Source organism: Natrix helvetica (genome assembly GCF_964273705.1).
Source record: "Natrix helvetica genome assembly, chromosome: 13".
In the NCBI taxonomy this organism is placed as follows: domain Eukaryota; kingdom Metazoa; phylum Chordata; class Lepidosauria; order Squamata; family Natricidae; genus Natrix; species Natrix helvetica.
Genome location: NC_138557.1, coordinates 9,162,728 through 9,187,588, shown reverse-complemented (window position 1 = coordinate 9,187,588; position 24,861 = coordinate 9,162,728). Strand labels below are relative to the sequence as shown.

At 45.1% G+C, this 24,861-nt stretch overlaps 2 protein-coding genes and 1 long non-coding RNA gene across 6 annotated transcripts in view; 1 reads left to right on the top strand and 2 right to left on the bottom strand.

The window, feature by feature from the left end:
- The window catches only part of PIGQ (phosphatidylinositol glycan anchor biosynthesis class Q), a 32,100-nt gene extending 18,548 nt beyond the window's left edge, over nt 1-13,552 (top strand). For all 4 annotated transcript variants that reach the window (XM_081966141.1, XM_081966142.1, XM_081966140.1 and 1 more), the window contains exons 5-11: nt 2,036-2,162; nt 4,514-4,667; nt 6,293-6,404; nt 8,682-8,762; nt 9,387-9,501; nt 10,702-10,763; nt 13,021-13,552. In XM_081966141.1, the coding sequence (XP_081822267.1) occupies nt 2,036-2,162; nt 4,514-4,667; nt 6,293-6,404; nt 8,682-8,762; nt 9,387-9,501; nt 10,702-10,763; nt 13,021-13,173 (804 nt within the window). In that variant the 3' untranslated portion in view covers nt 13,174-13,552. The remainder of the gene's footprint in view (nt 1-2,035; nt 2,163-4,513; nt 4,668-6,292; nt 6,405-8,681; nt 8,763-9,386; nt 9,502-10,701; nt 10,764-13,020) is intronic.
- The window catches only part of ABCA3 (ATP binding cassette subfamily A member 3), a 392,707-nt gene that overhangs the window by 177,237 nt on the left and 190,609 nt on the right, over nt 1-24,861 (bottom strand). The gene's annotated exons all lie outside the window — the stretch shown is intronic.
- LOC309398877 lies at nt 15,052-17,752 on the bottom strand. Its single transcript, XR_014176458.1, has 2 exons — nt 15,858-17,752; nt 15,052-15,823 (listed from the first exon to the last, which is right to left on the bottom strand). It is a non-coding gene; the product is annotated as an uncharacterized lncRNA (long non-coding RNA).

Genomic DNA, 24,861 nt, shown 5'->3' with positions numbered 1-24,861 from the left:
GATACCATGTCCAAGAATTTTACAAAACACATAAGAAATTGCAGCTTCCTGCAACAACACCAGCGGAACTGCAAAAAAACTGCGCTACTTGGAACATCATATATTTTAAGAAGCTTCTTGGTTGATATCTAAGACTCTGGCAGCAACCTGTATCAACCATTGGCACCAGTCAATGGTATTTGTGACACATCTTTAAATATTCAGTTGACTGAGCTTCATGTTTAATGAATAAAAGAAAGAAATAATTTGTGTGCATGTGTTCCAGAATAACTATGGAACGCCTCAAGCAATTTCAACTAAACTTGGTACACAAATGACTTACTCTCTGAAAACAAATACTCTGGGGGTAAGACACCCCTAACACTCCTCGGGGTGTGTGTATTCTGTTAAGATGCAGCCTGTTGTGCCTTAAAATGGCTTCTACCGTACTGCTGTAAAGTGGCTTCTACTGTGCAGCGCAGTGGAGTCGCCATGGTAATGGTTTCACAGTACTCCACAAGGAGGCTCCCTCTGGTAAGGGGGAAAATCCAACATAAGAAATTAAGGTGGCATCACTTTTCTTGACGCTTCTGAGGGCACAGGGAAAATATTTGTAACTCATTTAATTGTCGCCGAAATCTGGGCTTTTCCTGTCTAATACAGGCTTAGGATAAATAAATACAACGCCGGGTTATCAGCTAGTTGCAAATAAAGGCCTGAGCTACTTCAGATTCCTTTCCTTCTGGTCCAGGATCAAATGTTTCTCCTGGATTCCCTCCAAAGGCTGTGCGACCACAATGTCACTGTGGAGTTAGAGCGTTCTTAGGTAAATGCTTCACTTAACATTGTTCATTGTTTGATGAAATGCATCGGCATTCCCCATTTCAAAGCAAAATCTCTTTTCTCTCTGATGCCAGTTGAATTGACTTAGAGCCCAGCCAGAGAGAGGAAGGTTTGTGATGGTAATGGCTGTGGTTGTTATTCCCATGATGAATTCTTGCGGCTTTTGACTGCTGAAAGCCCTGTGGCCAATACGTACAAGACCTTTCCGTCCATAAATCATAAGAGCTTGTGATCCGTCGCCAAAATACTGATAAAAAAAAAATACATCCCTCGTGTAAAATTGCATTCCTTCGCTCTCCTTTCCCCTGCCTCTCTAGTTTCCGTTCCCATTAATGGTCCTTGGCCCCAAGTCACTGGGCATCAAATTCATTCCCCCACCCCTACCCCATCCAGGCTGAGAAACAGCATCCTAATTTGCTATCATGGTTTAATTGCGGCTAGCAACTCGTATGCAGAAAACAAAATCTGGCCAGCAAAGATCTCAATGGCATTTAAATATGTACAGATTAACAGAGTGGGAAGGGACCTTGTAGGTCATCTAGTCCAACCACCCGCCCAAGCAGGAGACCCTACACCATTTCTGACAGATGGCAGTCCAGTCTCTTTTTGAAAGCTTCCAGTGATGAAGCTCCCACAACATCTGAAGGCAACTTCTGTTCCATGAGTTGATTGTTTCCACCTATCAGGCAATTCACAGTTATTTCTAGTTTGAATCTCTCCTTGTTTAGTTTCCATCCATTATTCCTTTATCTGGCTTTTGGGTGCTTTGGAAAATAGGTTGACCCCCTCCTCTCTGTGGCAGCCCCTCAAATATTGGAAGACTGTTATCCTGTCTCTCCTGGTCCTTCTCTTCACTAGACTAGCTGTGCCCAGTTCCTGCAACCATTCATCGTATGTTTTAGCCTCCAGTCCCCTAATCCTCCCAGTTGCTCTTCTCTGCACTGTTTCTAGAGTGACATATTGATATAGAATGATATATTGATCAGTGCCTTAGCAATTTTAAGATATGGCTGGTCGGGGAATTCTGGGAGTTGAAGTCCGCCTATCGTGAAGTTACCGTGGTTGAGAAAGACTGTATTTGATGCCTCCGATGCATTTTCTTTCCATGAGTTAAAAAGGGAATAAAATCATATTTTAGCTTTTTTGAAAACCACTCTTTGTTCTGTACAAGCTATTTTCCACTGACACTGATCATCTCTTCCTCTTTCGGCAGCATATCGCCCAGCAGCTCCAGAACCTCCTGCAGTGGCTGATGGGTGTGCCAGCTGGCCTAAAAATGAACAGAGCTTTGGATCAGGTGCTGGGCCGCTTTTTCCTTTACCACATCCACCTCTGGCTCAGTAAGTGCCCTTCTCTTCCTTTGCCTGTGCCATGTAACGAACTCCTTTGTGCCAGTTGAGGGGAACCAGGCGATGCCATCTGATCGTTTAAGACTACAAATCCTATCATCCTTGACTTTGATGGCTGGCAGGTACCAGCCCAGAGAAAGCAAGAACTGCCCACATCTGAATGTGTCATTGAATGAGGAATCTCTTTTAGAGGTTCTAGAAGCTGTGCTCTGGAACCAGGGACCTAAGATTTGAGAATAGGACAGGGCACCTTAAGAGTTGCATGTCCCGTTCTTCTCTAGATTGCTATGCAACTCTCTCTGATACCCAACAAGCACATAAATAGATAATGAATTTATAGATTTATAAATTGCCTGTTACCTATCTCCTCCTACTTATGACTACAATCTTGTTGCTTGTAACTTTACGATCTATAATGTTTTATTTAGTTTCCTATTATGATTTTGATTGCTTATTTAGTATCCTATGACTATCACTAAGTGTTGTATCTTATGATTCTTGATGAATGTATTTTTTTATGTACACTGAGAGCTTATGCATCAAAGACAAGTTCCTTGTGTATCCAATCAGACTTGGCCAATCAAGAATTCTATTCTATTCTTATTCTATTCTTATTCTACTCTTCTCTACATTCTATTATATATATTATATACTCTATGTTATATACCTCTACTCTACTCTAGTCTACATTCTATTCTATACTCTATGCTCTATATTCTATACTCCTACTCTACTCTACTCTACTCTACTCTAATCTACTCTACTCTAATCTACTCTACTCTACTCTACTCTACTTTCTTATAAAGGTCATGCTTGTTTGTTCTTTGGACTGTTGGTGAGTTTGAGTTTGAGTTTTAAGTTTTATTAAATTTATATACCGCCCCCCTCTCCCCGCAGGGACTCAGGGCGGTGTACAGACAGTACATATAAAACAACAAAGCAAGAACAACAAAACATTAGACAACCAACATAAACATACGGTCTGTATAATGCCCGAACTCATTTCTAGTTTAAAAAACAGTCTAAAACCAAATTAAAACCCCAAAATTTACAATATTAAAAAGCCATCCAGGAAGGTCAGTAAGAGATTGTACTTACGATTACGATTAGGCCAGGCCGGCTAGTCGGAACAGGTGGGTCTTGAGTTTCTTACGGAAGGAGCGGAGATCAACAGTAGTTCTAATATCAGGGGGGAGTTCGTTCCAGAGGGTTGGGCCCATCACAGAGAAGGCCCTACTCCTGGGCACCGCCCGCCCGCATTGTCTAGCGGAGGGTACCCGGAGGAGACCCTCCCTGTGTGAGCGGATTGGTCGTAGGGATGTATGGGGTAGAATGCGATCTCGCAAATAACTAGGTCCCGAGCCATGAAGCGCTTTGAAGATGACAAGCAACACCTTGAAACGCACTCGAAAAACATACAAAGGTGTTGTCATTTTAGGCTCTGTTTTATTTGTTCTTGTCATTATTCAGTAATTCCAAATCCTTGATGATCTGATGGCCATTGTTTCATCAGGATTGCATTGATTGTTCCTTTGGAGTGTTATAGGCTCAGATTTGGGTTATCAGTGGTGGTATCTGACCATCTTTCCTTTCAGCCTCTTTTTCCATTTGATTTTTCTAAGTACTGGGAATACTTCTCCATTGACTCTTATCTTGGCATGATGCACCCAAAATGTCTTAAGGTTTAGCTTCATGTTTAGGACTTGCTTAGCACCGTGGTGTTACAGCACCTGAAAACTTGTTTTTAATAGACAGGCAACGTTGAATTCAGATATCCGACTTTATTTGTTTCTCAACAAGTTATAATCTTTATGGTTATCATTACCAGTATCATTTGATAAGAGATTTGATCTTTATCTTGATGGAGATAGAAAGTTTTAGGGCTCTTAGCAGAAACAGTTGCAGGTTTGTCTAGTCTAGTGAAAAGAAGGACTAGGGGAGACATGATAATAGTCTTCTATTATCTCAGGGGTTGCCACAAAGAAGAGGGAGCCAAGCTATTCTCCAAAGCACCTGAGGGCAGGACTAGAAGCAAAGGGTGGAAACTAATCAAGGAGAGAAGCAACTTAGAACTGAGGAGAAATTTCCTGACAGTGAGAACAATTAACCAGTGGAACAGCTTGCCTTCAGATGTTGTGAATGCCCCAATACTGGAAGTTTTTAAGAAGAGTTTGGGTAGCCACATGTCTGGAATGGTATAGGGTCCCCTGTTTCAGCAGAGGGTTGGATTAGAAGACCTCCAAAGTCCCTTCCGATTCTGTTATTTTGTTCTGTTATTTGTGATAACTCTCATTGAAGGGAGATGGTTGCTCTTTGTTAAGTGCTGCTGTTTCCTTCTTCAGGCTACATCCATCTGATGTCTCCGTTCATTGAGAAGATCCTGTGGTATGTTGGCTTGTCAGCTTGCCTTGGCTTGACAGTGGCCCTTTCCATCCTCTCCGACATCATTGCGCTCCTGACGTTCCACATCTACTGTTTTTATGTCTACGGAGCCAGGTGGGTGTGCCAGATTCCCTGGGTTACCAGGCAAGCCATGAATCAGTGGAACGACTTGCCTCCAGAGGTTGCGGGTTCTCCAACACGGGAGGTTTTTAAGAAGAGATTGGACAACCGTTTGCCTGAAATGCTATAGGACAGCGATGGCGAACCTTTTTTGGCTCGCGTGCCATAAGTGGGGGGGAGCGCAGCGGGGTAGTGTGCGGGTGTGCCGCACCCATAATGCAATGCATGACATACACCCCCCCCAGTGCGCATGCGCGCACTACAGGCACTCCCCCCCCATTTTTTGCATGCTTTTTTTGTCCTCCCCAGGCTCCAGAGGCTTTATAGGAGCCTGGGGAGGGCGAAAACAGCCTCCCCCGCCCCCCCGGAAGCCCTCCGGAGGCTTCAGGGACCTTCAGGACGCTTCCCTGAAGCCTCCGGAGCAGTCAAAGCGAACCTCTGAGCAAACCGGAAGTCTGTTCCCGAACTTTCGGTTTGCCCGTAGGGCCGTTTTTTTGCGCTCCGGAGGCTTCAGGGAAGCTCATAAAGCCTCCGGAGGGCCTCCTCTCTCCGAAGAGCCAGCACTGTCCGAAGACGTCTCTGTGGTCATGTGGCCGGCATGACTGAACACCAAAGGCGCACGGAACGCTGTTACCTACCCACCAAAAGTGGTCCCTATTTTTCTACTTGCATTTTCAAAAGTGCTTTCAAACTGCTAGGTTGGCAGAAGCCGGGACAAGTCACGGGAGCTCACTCCGTTACGCGGTGCTAGGGATTCAAACCTCCGAATTGCCGACCTTTCTGATCGATAAGCTCAGCGTCTTAGCCACTGAGCCACCGCTTATGCTTAACAAAATACAAAAACGTCAATATTTCGCCTCTAAAGCGAAGAAACAAGCGAAGAGTTGCCCGTGCATTCCATTCCCGATCCCTTCGTTAAGCAAGCCCGCTTCGCAGATGGATTTCCATTTGAAAGGGCTTTTCTTTTGAAGTTGCCAAAACCAAAATAAAACCCCAACGCTCTCTCTCTCTCTCTCTTTGGGAAAGTATAGGAAGTCATGGGAGTCACATTCCCACTTTTTACATGTGGGAATTTTTTCGCAAGCCAGTCAGTTCTCAGACTGCCTTTTTCCCCATTGCCCTGACCTCAGGATCTCATATTACCCTTGCTAAGCCTGCCAGCGGCCAACCCACACAATTTTCCATTTTCCATATATATGTGCAATAAAGGTTCTTGCTATCCCATTCAGACTGCGGCTCGGTCTCGTAGCCGAAATCCCTGTCCTCTTAGAAGTACCGTCCCACCCAAGCACCCTTTTTTTTTTCGTCCCGTTTTGTTTATTTTATTTATATAACATATAAAAATTCAATTCCCATCAAACTGTGTTGTCCGGGTACAATTGTTTTTAGGCAATCATAATCAAAATGATTTACAACGTAATAACAGTAAAACTATAATACTATAAGTAACAATAATACTTACCTACTTTAACAAATCTCCATTTTAACATTTATCCTTTTTATATTCCCCACATTTCTAACTTCTGTTTCTATTGTCTAACCATTGGTAAAATAGGTCCCGTATCAAAAAAAAGTCTGGGGTTTTATTTGACTTTTCTCTTTTCCTCCTCTGGACTTAGGCTGTATTGCTTCAAGATTTATGGCTTGTCCTCTCTATGGCGCTTGTTCCGAGGGAAGAAATGGAACGTCCTGAGGCAACGCGTAGATTCCTGCTCCTATGACTTAGACCAGGTAAAGGCTCTCTGGGGGCACTGCTCTGACCGAGGCTTCCCAAGGGCATGCAGCAAACTCCTTGTGACTGACAAAAAAACCCTTTTATTAATTGACTGTGAATTCTGCTCATTCAGCAAAGTCCTTCAAGGGAGGATTTACGGTCACAGACCTTATCTGGCTTGGAGAGCTGCCAGGGCGATCTCTGCAAAACTTGGCAAGGAGTCTCGGAGAGTCACCAACCAATTAAGCGAACTCCTGCAAACTCCACTCCCCTTTCACTCCTCTTTTCTTTCCTCTGGGAGGGGCCACTCATCACCCACCTGTGGCCTTACTCCCAAGTCGACCCCTGTTCTTTAGCTGTTCCCTTCGTCTGGGCAACTCTGCGCATGCGCACACTGGGAACAGGCTCCAACTGTTCATCTGCCTCACTGAAGTATGTATATATGTATATGTATATATGTATGCATGTATGTGTGTGTGTGAAGTATATAAGTATATATAGATGTGTGTATGTATATTCATATACATACATACACACTTCACGGTACTTTCCAGCCCTCCCTAAGCGGTTTAAAGAGTCAGCCACTTGTCCCCAACAATCTGGTGTCCTCATTTGACCCACCTTGGAAGGATGGAAGGCTGAGTCAACCTTGAGCCTGATGAGATTCGAACTGACAAATTGCAGGCAGCCGGCAGGCAGCAAAAGTAGACTGCAGTACTGCACTCTGACCACTGCGCCACCATAACTCCTTCCTTCCTTCCTTCCTTCCTTCCTTCCTTCCTTCCTTCCTTCCTTCCTTCCTTCCTTCCTTCTTTCCCTCCCAAAAGCAATTAGACTTATATACCGCTTCAAAGTGCTTTTACAGCCCCCTCTAAGCGGTTTACAGAGCCAGCCTCTTGTCCCCAACAATCTGGTGTCCTCATTTGACCCACCTCGGAAGGATGGAAGGCTGAGTCAACCTGGAGCCCTGTCAGGATCGAACTGCGGAATTCAGGCCCACTCTTTACCCCGATGCAGCCTGTTTATTACCGAGCCCTGAACGTCACCTTTCTCTCCCATCTCATTTTCAGACAATTATAGTCTTAAGAGACCCCATGCCGCAGGTGCCCCGTGCTATGTAAGTCGCAGCCCGTGTGTGATAATGGGTTGGCGGTAGGGAAGGAAATCAAAGACACCAAATAATTACAGCCATAGCCAAGAGGGTTGCCATGGTTACCTGCTGATTTGTGTTTCTATTAAAAGCCCCCCGTTTCACGGGCTTTTGGAAGGGAGCTGGGCCCACACATTCCCAACAGGAGGGTGAGGAGGGCGGAATTTATTTGCGACAAAGTCTTTGCTTTTTCCACCCCGTGTTAAGACGTCAAGACAGCTGCCTGATCAGCTGGAGGGCTCCCAACTCCATTTAGTTTCTCGAAAGAAAAGGAGCGAAGGCAAAGTCTTGGAAAAATCTCTGGGCCCCCGGAATCTGTTCTTTTGGTCACCCTATAAACAAGAGATCACAAAACCTCCCCGGATAAAAAGTCCAATCAGGCTTTTGAGCGCATGCACTAAAATAAGCCCCCCCCCTGAAAATAAGCCCTCCCTGAAAAGATTGTAACACAGCAGCCGCCATGAGGTGACCACGCTCGCCGCCTCCTGCACCTCAAAAAGAACAAGACCTCCCTGAAAATAAGGCCAAGCGCTTATTTTAGGGGTCAAAAGAAAATAAGACCCTGTCTTATTTTTGGGGAAACACGGTAGCATTTGAGGCTTCTCCAAAAAGCTGGGCTTTGCATAATATATCCAAAATAGGATGTTTTGAGGCTGGTCAAATTTATGCCTCACGTGAGAACTCTGGGCTGGTCTCTCCTCTGATAGAAAAATCATTTCTCCCCCTTGCCAAACTAAATTAATAATTAAGAGCAAAACATATCAAAAACACAATGGTAAACCTGGAGTTGGGCAGCCAACAGATTTGAATACATGCTTACAACCAAGAAATTTGAAGACATGCATAGAATCAAAAGGAATAATGACAACAGAGAGCAGAGATAGACAAAGAGGCGGAAAAAAGGAAGATCTGTAAGTCCAGTAATAAACAATATTACTATTAAGAAAGCTCAGCCCTTTAACATGTTATTACCGTAAATCTAGGTCATATTATAACATACCCATGTCAAAATTCAGATTAATTAAGAAATGTTAGGGTTTTTTTTCATGTACTCAAGAGGGGGCAGCTTTCTATTACCCCCTTTCCTAAAATTATTATTTATACTGATAATCTCTGATAATTTTACTTGTCTTTTCTTCTCCAGCTGTTCATTGGTACTTTGCTGTTTACCATCTTGCTGTTTCTGCTACCCACAACTGCATTATATTACTTGGTTTTTACTTTGGTGAGTCTGCCTTTTCTGGAATTAATGCACGATTGAGGGGGTTTGCGTTCGAAGCAATGTGAAAAGTTGGAAGGATTGTTAAAAGCCAGATAACGTCAAGAGCATTTAAAGGGGTCACCACCTCCAATTTTACACTACATAAACATGACAAGATAAATAAACACATACAAAACTATGTACATAGCGACATATGTTGTATGACACAGAGAAACAGCAGTCTAGTTCGGAAAATGAATCTTGTGAGTTTACTAGACGGATGGGATAGGAGGCAAAGCTGTTTTCAGAATCTAGCAATCCTGCTACAGATACTTCAAAACTTCCTCCCAGAGTGGAACAAAAGAAACAGACCATAAAGTGGGTGTGTGGGGTCTCTGATGATACTTTGAGGTCTAAGCACATAGCGCTTATAAGCAGTATCCTGAATAAAGGAAAGCAAGTTTCCTATAATCTTCTCGGCTGTCCTCACTACTCTCTATAGGGGCTTTCTATCTGAGGCACTGCTGCCACCAAACCAAACAGGGATGCAGTTAAGATGGAGACTTTTATAGTGGCTGTAGAACTTGCCAGGGGTTGGCCAGTGAATATTAACACCAAGATCTAACAGAAACGAATCTTTCCTCTTAGCTTCGTCTCCTGGTCGTCCTTGTGCAAGGCCTAATCCATCTGCTGGTGGACCTCATCAACTCACTGCCCCTTTATGCCATTGCCCTTCGACTCTGCCGAGGGTACAGACTCGCCTGTAAGCTCTTATCAATCTATATTGTTGTGATAACAAGTAAATTGTGGGGTTGAACATTTTGCCCGGACTCTCGTTTATGTTGGTCGTACGGGCTTAAAATCAGGAATCCGTGGCACACAAATAGATATATACACTAAATTGGACAGAGAATTAACTTGCTACCGGCTAACAGGTTTAAGACCTGTAAATTCCAACTCACTACAGATAGTCCTTGATTTACCACCACAATTGAGCCCAGCATTTCTGTCGCTAAGCAAGACAGTTGAGTTTTGCCCCCTTTCATGATCTTTCTTGCCACAGTTGGCCATGGAAATTTGAGATTCCATTGTAGTCGTAATTGGACTACTTATAACCATGATAACGAATCTATGGCATGCGTGCCAGTGGTAGCACGCAGAGCCCTCTCTGTGGGCATGCAGCTGCTCTTCTGGTTTCCGGTCCAGTGGCGGAAGTGCCTGAAAACAGCCCGAAAAATGGCCAAAAATGGCAAAAAAACCAGGGTGTTTTCCAGGCCATTTTCTGACTGGTTTTAATCAGAGAAATGCCCCCAAAATGGCCTGAAAAAGGCCAGAAAACGGCCGGGAAACAGGCATGCGCGTGCCAGCCAGCTAGTCTTCAGGTTTCCAGTGCTCTGGCATGTGTATGCGCATACATGCATGCACGTTCCAATTTGGGCACTCCGTGCCAAAACGGTTTGCCATCACTGACCTATAAGTTGAGTTTCACCAGAGTGGTGCGGTGGCCTAGAGGTGGAGATCTCGCCTCACAATCAGGGGGCTGTGAGTTCGATCCTAGGGAGAGGCAGATATTTCTCTCTCTGGGTACACTGAGAATATACCTGCCGAACAAAACTCCACATCGGCAACAGGGAAGGGCATCCGGCCATGAAAATGCTCTGCTAGCTCCATTCAGTTGCCCAGACTCCACCCCACAAGGGATTAGGGGGTCATTAAAGGATGATGATAAGTGGAGTTTCAACGACAATAAGTTGGCGTATAACCAATGTTCGGAGCATAAACTCCTATCGACAAACCTGGTTGCGTTTAAACTTCCTGCGGGGAACGAGATTTTTGTCTCCATGTCATTCTCTGTTTTTAAAACCCAGATTTGGCGTTTTACAAAATTCCTCCAGCTCATTGCAGTGGTCAGTCAGTAAAGCCTGTCCCTTCCCACACCTGCTTTCATTTTGTGTGTTTTCAGCTGGTGTCAAATTCAGAGTTCTGGAGCAGGAAACTGGCATACCTCTTCGACTTCTGATGCAGGTAAACCCGGGTTCTCTTTCTTGGTTTCTTTAGGGAATTGTGCTCATATTCAGAATACCTTGCAACTCTCTCCTACCCTCGACACATCCTCATGCTTCATTTACTCTTACTAATATCCTAATAATATGAGCCCTGGTGGCAGGGTGGTTAAAATGCAGTATTGGAGGCTAACTCTGCCGACTGCCAGCAGTTCGATTCTGACCGACTCAGCCTTCCATCCTTCCGAGGTGGGTAAAATGAGGACCCAGATAGTTGGGAGCAAATATGTTGACTCTGTAAACTGCTTAGAGAGGGGCTGTAAAGCACCGATATATAAGTCTTAAATGCTACTGCTATGTCTATCCTTCTGAGGTCCAATAGAATAATCATGGAAGGATGCTTGTGTTGTTCCCACTGAGTAGGGCCATCACAATTGGACTGTCAGAATTTGCCTGACCATTAGGTGGCAGCAGAGAGCCAGCAATTGTGGGGAATTCTGGGAGTTGAAGTCCACCCATTAGTTCAATTTGCCAAGGATGAGAAGCGCTGCCTTAATCTCAAGATATTGTATCAATCAGAGGTGGGTATTCAGCAGGTTCTGACCAGTTCTGGAGAACCGGTAGCGGAAATTTTGAGTAGTTCGGAGAATCGGTAAATACTCCCTCTGACTGGCCCTGCCCCCATCTATTTTCTGCCTCCCGAGTCCCAGCTGATCGGGAGGGAATGGGGATTTTGCAGTAACCTTCCCCTGGAGTGGGCTGGGAATGGAGATTTTACAGTATCCTTCCCCTGCCATGCCCACCAAGCCACGCCCACCAAGCCATGCCACAGAACCGGTAGTAAAATTTGAATTCTACCACTGGCAATAGATGGGCATAATGTTTAATTAAACAAGTAGTGTATGTTACTAAACCCAGTACAGATGTTTGTCCTCTTACCTGTTTTACACTGAGGGCATCATATTAACAAGTCCATGTCTACAGGGTTGGTGGCCCTGTCAAGGTGAACAGATAATTCCTTGGAAAAACATTCTGCTGTGTTTCCTGATGTGAAATCGGGCTGGAAAATAAATGTACGAAACATGCATTGGCTTTCAAACCTGACATCTTTAAAAAGAAGCTGTGTGTGCACAAAAACATTTCATTATTTCAAAGACAGTGAGGAGATATTTTATTGGGTCTAGCGGCCTTCTGTGAAATCGCCCGGAAGCCGTTTCCAGATTTCGGTGCCGTTTGACCAGAGTGCCAAGTGGAAAGCCACTTGTCTGGATAAATTATTAGGTTACACGCGCTGGAAGAGGCAGGAAGAAACAAGTCTAGCTGCATTAAATTTTGGATTGCGTTCAGTTTGAGTACAGTTCAGTTCTTAGGTGCTGAGCCAAGCTTATATGGAAGTAGTTTGCTGGATCCGGGCCAGAAAATATACCATACTGGGGCTGGAAGGAGGGGGTAGAGTTGCAAACAGAGTAAACATTTCAGTTGTGTAGAAATATTAACCTCCCATCGACCTGAGTGACGTTGAGTTGGCCACGCCCTCTCGGTCACATGACCACCAAGCCACGCCTACCCAGCTGGTCATTAGGGCAGAGAACCGGTTGTTAAATTCTTTGAATCCCACCACCGGTGATGTCATTTGGGCTTCTTATTCTAAGGGTGGGAAGATGAATCATCAAACTGTTAAGAAAAAATATCTTCATTTGAAAGGCTGGCTTGGAAGCAGATTTCCCCCAAAACAGATTCCTCTTTATATAGGAAAGACACAACCACCACCGCATCTCTTGATCGATCTGCACAAACTGCATTGTGATTTTGTCGTACCAGCAGTCCTCGACTTACGACCGCAGTTGAGCCCAAAATCTCTGCCGCTGAGGGAGAATTTTGCCCCGTTTTACCATCTTTTCTTGCGGCAGTTGTTTGAGTGAGTAACTTGGCTGCGAAGTGAATTGCTGCAGCCATTAAGTGAGTGGCACGGTCGTTAAGTGAATCTGGCGTTCCCATTGACTTCGCTGGGCAGAAGGTCGCAAAAAGGGGGATTGTGTGACCCCAGGACACTGCGACCATCATAAATATGAGTCGGTTCTCAAATGTCTGAATTTTGACCGGGTGAACACGGGGATTCTGCCACGGTCGTGTGAGAAACGATCCTAAGTCACTTTTTTCACTTTTGCCGTTGTAACTTCAAAGAGCTGTTGTAAGTCGAGGACTCCCTGTACACCATTTGGCCTGCTCCTGATTTACTCACTCTGAATCTCTTCTCCCACATCTTCTCAACCTGCCAGATCAACCCTCTCGCTTATGGCCGCGTGGTACAGATCTATAGGCTTCCAACCTACAGCTGCTACCCCAAAGACTCCTGGGCTTCTGTGTGCAAGAAGTTGTTCGTCGGAGAGCTCATTTACCCTTGGAAGCACAAGGAGGAGAAGCAAGACTGATTGGGGGGGTGGGACAGGGACAACCAGGAGTAACTCCAAAGACACCTCGGAGAACTTATCGGGGTTGGGAGCAGCTCTTGGCTGACTATACTTTGTTGTGACTTCCGTTGTCAAGAACTTGAGGGTAAGACGAAGCAGACTCGTCCCGACAAAACCCCTTTTTATTAAGCTAACCTGAATTCCTCTCATTCACATCCAGCAAAGTCCCGGCAAACAGTCTTTCAAGGGTGAATTTACGACCACAGACCTTATTCAAGCTTGGAGAGCGGTTAGGCCGATATCTTCCAAACGCCAAGGAAATACTTGGCAAGGAGTCTCTGAGAGTCACGAACAAATCTTCACACTAATTAAACGAACAAATGGTCTACCGCAAATCCCACTCCCCTTTCGCTCCTCTTTTATTCCTTATGGGAGGGGCCATTCACCATCCACCTGTGGCCTTACTCCCATGTTGACCCCTGTTCTTTAGCTGTTCCTTTGGTCTGGCAACTCTGCATGCGCACACTGGGAACAGGCTCCAGCTGCTCGTCTGCCCCACTGATATCTGACTCCGAAGGCAGCTTATAACTGTCAGACAGCCAATGCAGAGCCCTCATCAGAGCCTTCCTCCATCTCCAGGACTGGCCCATGTTCCTCCCCAACCTCCTCACTGTCTTGAGTCTGCCACCTGCTCCGCTGGCCGCTGGCGGGCCACACCACCTACGGAGTCAATGAATTCCTCACTTGGCTGCCACCACCAAGCTGTCCTTTCTGATCACGTCATCTGATGCAACTTGCCGTCAGGACTGCTTCTATGTGGAAACACTGGGATACGGAATCGCCGGCTATGCTTTTGAGGGTTTTGGGGGCCTGTGGCGATTCTGCAAAGCAGGCACCCACCCACCCACCCCCGTGTGGTATCCGGCGCGCAGTTCCGTTTCTCAAGAGCCGCCTCCTGCCCTGCACTGACATCTCGTTTTCTACCGCTCCTTCTGTAAAGGTGTAGCTGCATGCCCTAAGAGCTTCCCAACCTCGGTGAGTTGAAAGACAGGTGGACTTCAACTCCCAGAATTCCCCAGCCAGCCAGGTTGGGAAAAAATACTGCATTGTGGGAGCAAGGCTGGGACGTCCACACTCAGAGAAGAAACTTAGTGTTTGCAATCACAGACACAGAAACTGTCTGTGGCAAGGTTTTAGAGCAGGGATCCCCAACCCCTAGGCCATGGATTTTACCGCCCCCTAGAGTCGGGAATGACTAGCACATATGTGCAAGGGGAACCTTTACCTTTTATTTTGGCTAACTGAATGCCCTCTATGTGTGTTGAGTCTAAGCAAAGAAGGATGGAAAATACGATTTCCCTGCGTGTAAAAGCCATGTCACCAGGAGTAAGACTCCCCAAAGATTCCTAGCTATTCATCCTCTTCAAACTCTCCTTGACGAAGACTAGAATTCACCGCAAATTGTGCATCAGTTGGTGTTTATTTAAAAAGCTGGTTTTAAGGCAGCCCCCACCCCCCCGTTAATTATATGTCATAGATAAGATGCACCTTTCCTTTGAACCTCTCCTGAGGGGGGAGGGACGGATCTGGATTTGGTGTCTTTGCTTAATGGGGCACTCATAATTAGCTTTATCACACCATTGCACTTAGGTGCACCTGGACGTAGAGAAAAAAAAAGGGTTACTAGTCTTAAGTGTCTGAAGTCTCCATCTGATGCAGTGGTGAAATCTAATTTTTTTTGACACTGGTTCTGTGGGCGTGGCTTGGTGTGGGGGGGTGTCATGTGACAGTGGACGTGGCCAACTTTTTTCACTTTTTAAAGCATTTTTTTTCTTGCCAGTTCGGGGGAATAGGCAGGAAAAAATGCTTTAAAAAGCAGGGGAAAAGCTTCCTCGGAAGTTTTTATTTTACTACCAGTTCACAGAACCAATGACAGTCATCCCTACCGGTTCGGCCGAACCGGGCCAAACCAGGAGGATTTCACCCCTGATTAATTTGGTTCCTTCAAAATTAATTTCATGTCCTGTAGCTTTAAGGTGCTGGAAAAGGGAGGAAGATTTTTCTTTTTTTCTTACTACGTTCTTATGTTCTGCGATGCGTGCATTTATTCTCCTGTTCGTTTGTCCGATGTATGTTGCAGGGCAGATTTTGCCTTGTTATTTCGTAGACTCCTTGGTTTTCTAGCTGGATCTTGTCTTTGGGGTTTCTTAAGATGTTGGCTATTTTTTGGTCAGTGTTGAAGGCTGTCTTGATATTGTGTTTGTGGAGAATTTTGCTGATTTTATCTGTGGTGCCTTTGATGTAAGGGAGGAGGGCGATGCTGTTGTCCTGTTCTGTGTCTCTGTTCTTTAAGCACCTTAAAGCTACAGGACATGAAATTAATTTTGAAGGAACCAAATTAATCTCCAAAACTGAACACTTCAACAAGAGAATAATTATGGAAGCTATCGAAATAGAGAAACACCCCCACAACATGAATAAACATGATGATACCTCCCGCCTACCAAACATCTGGAAACCAGCCCTAGTCAAGAAACGAGCCCCATCCACCACCCAGGCCTTTAAAACACAAAACAACAACGGACACACAGCCAGCACCAATCAGCACCAATCTACCAATCATGATACAACCACACAGCCAATCAATCCACTTACTGAAACAAAGCCAGCACTCCACACACACACACCAAGGTTTATAGAAAGACGGCAGCTCTGATCATGCTTTACTCACACAAACATGAAGCCGAAAACACCAGCCTGAAGATGGCGAGTGAGACCTCGCCGAAATGTTGCCAACACAATCTCAATCTTACACGGGAAAAGACCTGAATACAACAAGACCAGCACACCTACATCAGTGAAAATCTACGAATATAGATAGATAGATGATAGATAGATAGATAGATGATAGATAGATAGATAGATAGATAGATAGATAGATAGATAGATGATAGATAGATAGATAGATAGATAGATAGATAGATAGATAGATAGATAGATAGATGATAGATAGATGATAGATAGATGATGATAGAGATAGATATACACATACATACATGCATACATACACACATATATATATATGACATTTATTTTAAGGGCTATTACTGACCTGACCTGGATTTTTACAGGTAGTCCTCAACTTACAACCAGTCATTTAGTGACTGTTTCAACATCACTGAAAAAATGTCCGGTTTTTTCAGACTTATGACTGTTGCAGCATTCCCTTGGTCGTTGATCAAAATTTGGACACTTGCCAACTGCCTCATGTTCATGACGGTTGCAGTGTCCCTGGGGTCACATGCTCCCCTTGTGCGACATGCAAAAGACAATGGGGAAGTCAGATTCACTTAACAACCGTGTTGCTGACTTATTGACTGCAGCGATTCACTTAACAACCAGGGCAAGAAAGGTCGTAAAATGGGGCAAAGCTCACTCAACAAATGTCTCCTTTAGGAGCATATATTTTGGGCTCGATTGTGGTCCTAAGCTGAGGGCTCCCTGTATTTGTTGTGGTGGGCCAATTTTGAGTGCTCTGACGTCTTACTTTCTACTTTAGTTTATCGAGCCTTTGTGTATAATCCTCCTTGCAAGCCAGAGAGGAAGCTACTTGGCTTCACAGTATAGCTGTGATCTCTATCTGTCTGCCTCTGTGTGTTTGTTGGGCACAGAGGTTTGAATTCAGATCTTACTCCAGCTTCTTACACCATCCTGTCTCTTCCCAAATCTATATATATAAATGTGTGTGTGTATGTAGCATAACTCTGGAACGCCTGGAGCAATTTCAACCAAACTTAGTACACAGATGACTTACTCTCTGGAAACAAATACTGTGGGGGTAAGACACCCCCTAACACTCCTCGGGGTGTGTATTCTGTTAAGATACAGCCTGTTGTGCCTTGAAATGGCTTCTACTGTACTGCCGTAAAATGAATTCTACTGTACAGCACAGTGGAGTTGCCATGGTAATGGCTTGACAATATTCCACAAGGGGGCCTCCACTGGTAAGGGGGAAAAATCCAACATTAGAAGTTAAGTTTGGTCCGGGATTATTTTCGAGGACAAATGTATGGATTAGGAGAAATAAAATACCCAGGCAACACCAGGTTTATCAGCTAGTATTTTCTTTAAAAAATGCGCAACGCTTTTGAAGTCCTCACACGCTTCCAAGTTTGGGAAGAAGAGGGAAAAATAGAGACTGCAGCGTCCTCCTCCATTCATCCTTCTGCGGTCCTTGGGTCTCTCAAGGATGGTCTCCCCCCCCCCCCGCTACCCCCAGTGTCCTGTCAATGGAGCCCTTTTTGGACGTTCTACAGTCAACGTGACATCCGATCAACTCAATGGCCGCTGAGCTGCCGGGGGGCTTAAGCTAAAGACTTCCACGGAGGCGTGAAAAGGAGTTTGTTTTTGTGTGTGTGTGTTTTTTTTTCAATGTCACCCCTGTGCCAGATGAAGAGGAGGCTTTCTTCCCAAGCAAGCAGGGAGGGTATAAAGTGTTATTTGGCTTTTCACAGTTCACCGAGCGGTTCCATCTTGGCTGACAGATCGGAGTTCATTGTCCCGATGTTTTTCTAGCAACTGCTGGAGAGAGAGAGGAAGAGGGCTGAGAAAATGAGTGCTGCCCGTAAGATAACAACGGGGGCTCAGGGGAGGGTGGGGGGGGGAACGACTGCAAATGTCCAGAGTTAAGAGGGATTGGAACTTCTCAGCTGGACGTGGAAAACTTCTACCCGACATCTTCCCAATGAGTGTCTTTATTTTTGTAAAGTGGGGGTCGTTTCTTTTTTTTTACAAACGATTCCCCCTTCCCTTCCTTTCCCTCTCTTCACCTTGTTCTCCCTTCTCCTCCTCTTCCCTCTCCTTCCCCGTCCATTCACCTCCCTCCTCTCCCCTCCCCTTTCCTTCCCTCTATTCACCTTCTTCCCCTTCCCCTCCTCTTCCCTCCCCTCCCCATCCATTCACCTCCCTCTCCCTCCTCTTCCCTCCCCTCCTCTTCCCAATCCACCTCCCTCTCCTTTCCCACCTCTCCTCTTCCTTGCCCACTTTTCCTTTCCTCCCCTCCCCTCCCCTTCCCCATCCATTCATGTCCCTCTCCCTCCTCCCCTTCACCTTCTTCTCCCTCCTCCTCCTCTTCCCTCCCCTCCCCATCCAGTCACCTCTCCCCCTCCCCACATCTCCTCTACCTTACCTCTTTCCTCCCCTTCCCCATCCCCATTCACCTCCCTCTCCCTCCTCTTCCCTCCCCTCCTCTTCCCAATCCATTCACCTCCCTCTCCTTTCCCACCTCTCCTTTTCCTTCCCTCCCCTCCGCTCCCCCTTCCCTCTATTCACCTTCTTCCTCTCCCTCCTCTTTCCTCCCTATCCATTCACGTCCCTCCCCTCCCCACCTCTCCTCTCCCTTACCCACCTTCCCTTCCCTCCCCTTCCATTCATGTCCCTCTCCCTCCTCCTCTTCCCTTCCCTCTATTCACCACCTTCTCCCTATCCTTCCCCATCCGTTCACATCGCTCTCCTTCTTCCCCTTCCCTCCCCTTCCCTCTATTCACCTTCTCCCTCCCCCTTCCCTCCTCTTCCCCATCCGTTCACCTCCCTCCCCTCTCCATTTCCCCCTTCCCTGACCATTCCCTCCCTCTCCCTTCACTCTCCTCCTGGTTCTAGGTGCATTTTTAAACATTTTCCCCATTTCCCCAACCTAGTGACACCTTGCGGACTACCGAGAGCGTTTCTGGCAAAGAATTCCTTGCTTGGATCAAATGTGGATCCAGTTGAGTTTGCTCCATCCCTCAGCTCATTTGAATACTGTTTGGGGAAAAGGACACTGGCCTTCCGTTTGTCCCTTCAGCCATGGTCTCTCTAATAAGAGAAAGGCAAGGAAGGTGCTTTGCATGCAAGGCACAACCGAGCCTTGGCCTCTCCTGGGAAAAGGATCCCTTAGGCAGTGTGTGTGAAAAGATGCCCTTCCCCAAAGGCTCCAGGCTAGTCAGGACACGAAGAGAAACAAAGCAGACAGATGCTGGAGGAGATGAGTGGTGGAAGCCATGGTGACATCCTGTGTTTCAACGGGGCTCTCCAAACTTGGCAGCTTTTAAGATTTGAGAACTTCAACTCCCAGAATTCCTCAGGCAGCTGTGCTGGGAGTTGAAACCCACAAGTCTTAAAAGATGCCAAATTTGGAGAGCTCTGTGTTAGAAGAACATCCATGCAACTTTATGTAAATGGACATACCAAGGGCCGTTTTCCTGAAGTTCAACAGAGTTGGAATGGACCTTGTAGGTCACCTAGTCCAACCACCCGCCCAAACAGGAGACCCTACACCATTTCTGACAGATGGCAGTCCAGTCTCTTCTTGAAAGCTTCCAGGGATGAAGCTCCCACAACTTCTGAAGGCAACTTCTGTTCCATTGTTCTCACTCTCAGGAAATTTCTCCTTATTTCCAGGTTGAATCTCTCCTTGGTCAGTTTCCATCCATTCTTCCTTCTCTGGCCTTCAGGTACCTTGGAAAATAGCTTGATCCCCCTCCTCTCTGTGGCAGCCCCTCAAATATTGGAAGGCTGCTCTCCTGTTTCCCCTGGTCCTTCTCTTCACTAGACTAGCCATGCCCAGTTCCTATGATAGTTCCTGTGAAGTCATAATACATGTGACTCTTCTTGATATCATAATACAGAGTAACAGAGCTGGAAGGGACCTTGGAGGTCTTCTAATCCAACCCCCTGCTCAAGCAGAAGATCCTATACAATTCCAGACAAATGATTGTCCAACATCTTCTTAAAAACATCCAGTGTTGGAGCATTCACAACTTCTGGAGGCAAGCCGTTCCACCGATTAATTGTTGTCACTGTCAGGAATTTCACTCCTCCTCCTCTTTCGCCAACACCCCATGGGGTGTGAACCAGAGGTGGTATGCTTCCAGTTGGGGCGAACCAGTAGTGGCGGCGGTGCAAGGCTCCGCCCCTCCACCCAGATGTCATCAAGGACCGAATACCATTACTGGTGTGAACCCCATCGATCATGGCTTATTCAGTCCACGGTAAACCCATATGTGATAGGAACACAGCCACACCTTGTTTCAGCACACGTTAAATTTGCAACTTCAACACGCCAGAAAGCGGAGACGTTCCCTTTGTCCTTGTAAAAATTCAACCCCCATTCCTTGTGTCGATGGATGGGGGGGGGATTTGCACACCGAATTTCTCAATATCCCTTAAGAGAGAAGAAATCTTGCAAGCCTGATCAAAGCCTTCCCATTCCCCTGTTACTGTCAGCTCTCTCCAACATGAAGATGGGAAGGTGCCTGCTTTAAACTGGAGGAATTAAAGCCTCTCCTTTTAACCCCCTTCTTTTTCCACTGCTTTTCTCAGCTCCTGCCTCCCTCTGTCTCTCTTTTCTTTCTCTCTCTTTCTCTCCCCTTTCTCTTTTCTTTCTGTCCTTTCTATCTCTCTCTCCTCTCTGTTTCTGTCTCTCTCTTTTCTTTGTCTCTGTCTCTCTGTGTTTCTGCCTCTGTCTTTCTCTTTTTCTCTCTCTCTTCTTTCTCTCTTTTTTTCCTCTTCTCTGTCTCTCTCTCTCTCTCTCTCCTTTCTCTTTTTCTTTCTTTCACTCTCTCTTCTCTGCCTCCCCCCTCCCCCTCTCTCTTTCTCTCTCTCTCTCTCTTCTGCATTCTTTGTGCTTCTTGCTCTCCCCTGCTCCCTTCTGCCTTACATCACTGAGAGCATTATCCGTTGCGGCCTTTTCTTCTACAATCCCATAGCTGTCTTCAGAGAAGCTTTTGGCAAGAAGGAGAAGGCTTGGGCAGAGGGAAACGGTGAAAGGAGATGATCCCAGCTAGACAGCTGCTCTTTTAATTTTTTTTTCTTTTGTCAATACCCACCACGAGCTGATGTTGTTTTAAGGGCTAGATAATTTGGGCCCCTGGCTTATGCGGAGCCGCATAAATTTGGCAGGCGTGTCTTCCAGCATTCTTAGCATGTCTTTGTGGCATTCTTTCCACCAACAATGAATGTATAACATCCCAAAACAGAGCATTCCTCACATGTTATCATATCTGAGCCCAAAACGGAACTGTGGATCATGCTTGTTCTCCATAAACATGCCAATACAACAGTTTCCGAGTGTGTATCATACTTTTTTTTTCCCCACATGGATGTTTTTCCTCGTTCAGAGAACCTAATCTCCGGAATCTGCGGAGGAGCACAAAGCTTTGGATAAGTTGACTTCGCCCTGAGTGATCAAGCTATACGTTTTGGCAATGCTTTGATAGGGGCGGGGTGGCACCTTGCAGGGGGGGGAGAGGGGGGAAGAAAGGAAGGATTTTGGTACATAATAAACCTAGAAGACGACCTAACCTTGATTGTTTTTGCTTTTTTCCCCAAAAAAATGAAGCTACCAAAATGAGGTGAGGTTCAAGTGATTGTCAGTCTCTTACGTCGTCTTCTATATATATAAAAATGGCTGTGTGTGTGTGTGTGTGTGTTTGTGTGTGTGTGTACACCAGGATAACTCTGGAACGCCTCGAGCAATTTCAACCAAACTTGGTACACAGATGACTTACTCTCTGGAAACAAATACTGTGTGGGTAAGACACCCCCTAACATCCCTCGGGGTGTGTCTATGTGTGTGTGTTCCAGTATAACTCTGGGACGCCTGGGTCACTGAAATAACTTGGTACACAGATGACTTACTCTCTGGAAACAAATACTCTGGGGGGTAAGACATCCCTAACACCGCTCGGTCTGTGTGTGTGTTCCAGCATGACTCTGGAACGCCTGGGCCGCAAAAACGAAAAGGAATGAATTATATCTATAGTGTCAAGTCACAGTACTTTTGACAGTGATAGTGTGCATTTTGGGTTCAAGTTCGTTTGTGTGCGTGTGTGGGTGTTCCAGCATAACTCTGGAACGCCTGGGCCGCTCAAATGAAAAGGAATCAATTATATCTTTAGTGAATTACTTTGACTTGATGCTACAGATATAATTCATTCCTTTTTCCTGTCTAATCCAGGATTAGGATAAATAAATACTTGGGCAACGCCAGGTTATCATAACTGGCTTGTGTGATCTGCTGTCACCGGAGCAAGGGATGGGTTGATTTTGTTATATTGTACTATATTCATTTATTTTGAGTCCTTTTGTTGGTTTTTATTGTTGTAAATGTGGTTTTATATTCCGTAAGCTGCCTCATGTCGCCATGGGCGAATAGGCGGCAATATAAATTCGATAAATAAATAAAACAAACAAGCAAACAAATCAAAATAAAACCGATAAAAGGTCAAAGATGTTTCTCCATTCAGCAACTCCTCCACCCCAAGAAATGTTTGGATTCCTCCTGCTTGCCCCAAAGGTGCTTTTTGGGAAGGCCGCTGGACTTCGTTTTTCCTTGAAGATGTTTTTCTTCTCATCCTTCTCATTTGAGAACTGAAGAAGCTTCATGGATGAGAAGCAAAATGCCTTCAAGGAAAAACGAAGTCCGGCGGCCTTTTCCAAAAGCCCCTTTGGGACAACCGTGGCCTGCATGATGGAGAATCTCCACAGACATTCCTCCCACTTGCTTATCCCGAATTCTTTAGTACAAGTCTCGCTTTAGAAATCTGGAATTGGCCAAAGCAAGGATGTCATTATAGGTTTTACTTACATCCTCGTTGCCGGGGTGTAAAATGATGTGCTTCCTTCCAGAGATTTGGGGCATTTCTTCCTCCTCTGCCAACAAACAATAACCTTGCAGATCTAAATTCCCACCAGTTCTGTCAGAGGTGGATTAATGTGGCTGGTGGCAGCTGTTGTTTAATTAAGAAGAAGCCCTTTGAAATCATCCATCAAGAGTCTGGACAGCCTGGAGAAGGGATTTGAGTCAGCAGCCTTCCCTTCATGCTGAAATATATTCAAATTATTGTAACAATTTCTCAATTGGTATCTCTATCAATCATCTCTCTCTCTCTCTCTCTCTCTCTCTCTCTCTCTCTCTCTCTCTCTCTCCCTCCCTCCCTCCCTCCCTCCCTCCCTCCCTCCTCCCTCCTCCCTCCCTCCCCCTGTCTGTCTAGCTAGCTAGCTATCTACACACACATACATACATACACAAACGTATATATACTGTGTATATGTGTGTGTGTGTGTATACACACACACATATATACAGTATACATACATACACAGTATGCACACAGTATACACACACACACAAACACACACACATACCGGTATATATAAATACACACACATGTATATAGTCTATATCTCTGTCTATCACCTATCCTCTCTTTCTACACTCTATGTCTGTCTGTCTGTCTTTCTATCATCTATCTATCTGCCGATATCTATCTGTCTGCCTATCTGCCTATCTATCATCTATAACTATCTGTCTGTCTCTCTGTCATTTATGTATATCTATTTACCATCTGTCTATTCTCTGTATCTGTGTGTTTATTATCTCTGTCTCAATCATATATCTCTGTCTCTCTTATCTACACTCTATGTCTATCTTTATATAATCAATCTATCTATCTATCTATCTATCTATCTATCTATCTATCTATCTATCTATCTATCTATCTATCTATCTATCTATCTACCACTGTCTGTCTATATCTATTTATCCTATCTATTCTATCCTATCAAATCTATCTATCTATCTATCTATCTATCTATCTATCTATCTATCTATCTATCTATCTATCATCTATCATCTCCCTCTCTCTAATTAATATAACCACCTATCTCCCCAAACATGACCTGGGTGACATACAACCAGCAATTAAAACAATTATCACAGCTGTTTTAAAAAAAGAAAAATAGAAATAAAAGGAAGCTTGGGGGAGAAGAACATTCATTTCAGCACAATGTAACCAAGACACAGGGTGCTCCCACAGAACCTTTGGGGCCATGATGCCATCAAGGTAGGATTTTACAACCCACCCACCCCCAATGAATAAGCCCCTAGGCCTAGACAGAATAGGACTGGGTGTTACCGTGTTAACTAAGGGCATAAGAGATGAACGTTTGAGTTTGTGATTTATACTGCGTTAAGCATGCTTCGTTTAAAAGGCAGTAGTGATTTGTAGTTGCTATACTCTCACAAGTAGCTACTGTAATGGCACGTTCAGAAACTGTAAACACCATGAAGCTTTAGACAACGTGTTTATTCACTTAATATTTTTAATTTACTCTTTTATTCTTTTTACATACATCAGGAGTATCCTTCCTTCCTTCCCTCCCTCCTTCCTTGAGAGACAGATAGATGATAGATAGATAGATGATGATAGATAGATAGATAGATAGATAGATAGATAGATAGATAGATAGATGATAGATAGATAGATAGATAGATAGATAGGAGTGAGAGAGACAGAGAGAGACAGAGAAAGGCAAAAGTAGGACAGCAGATGTAAAAGAGGGACCAAAACACAGAGATTAAAGTTAGCATCACCTTCTCTTGCCAAGAGAAAGGTATCTTTTTGGCTCATTTCCCTGATCTCTACCTTTCCATCTTCGATTGAGACCTCAAGGCAAGAATTGCTAACCCAGGAAGATCAATTTAGCTTCTCTCCCTTCTCCTCCAACGGGAAATTCTTCCCTGAAACCCCAATGCCTCTTTGATCATATTTCCCTTCGCATTCTCAACGCCAACGGGGGCTGCCATGCTCCAGCGAAAGCCTTAGAGCTGAAAAGCTCAGGGGGGTTGGATTATTCAAGGAGGCCAAACTCAAAGCATGTGGAATCTCT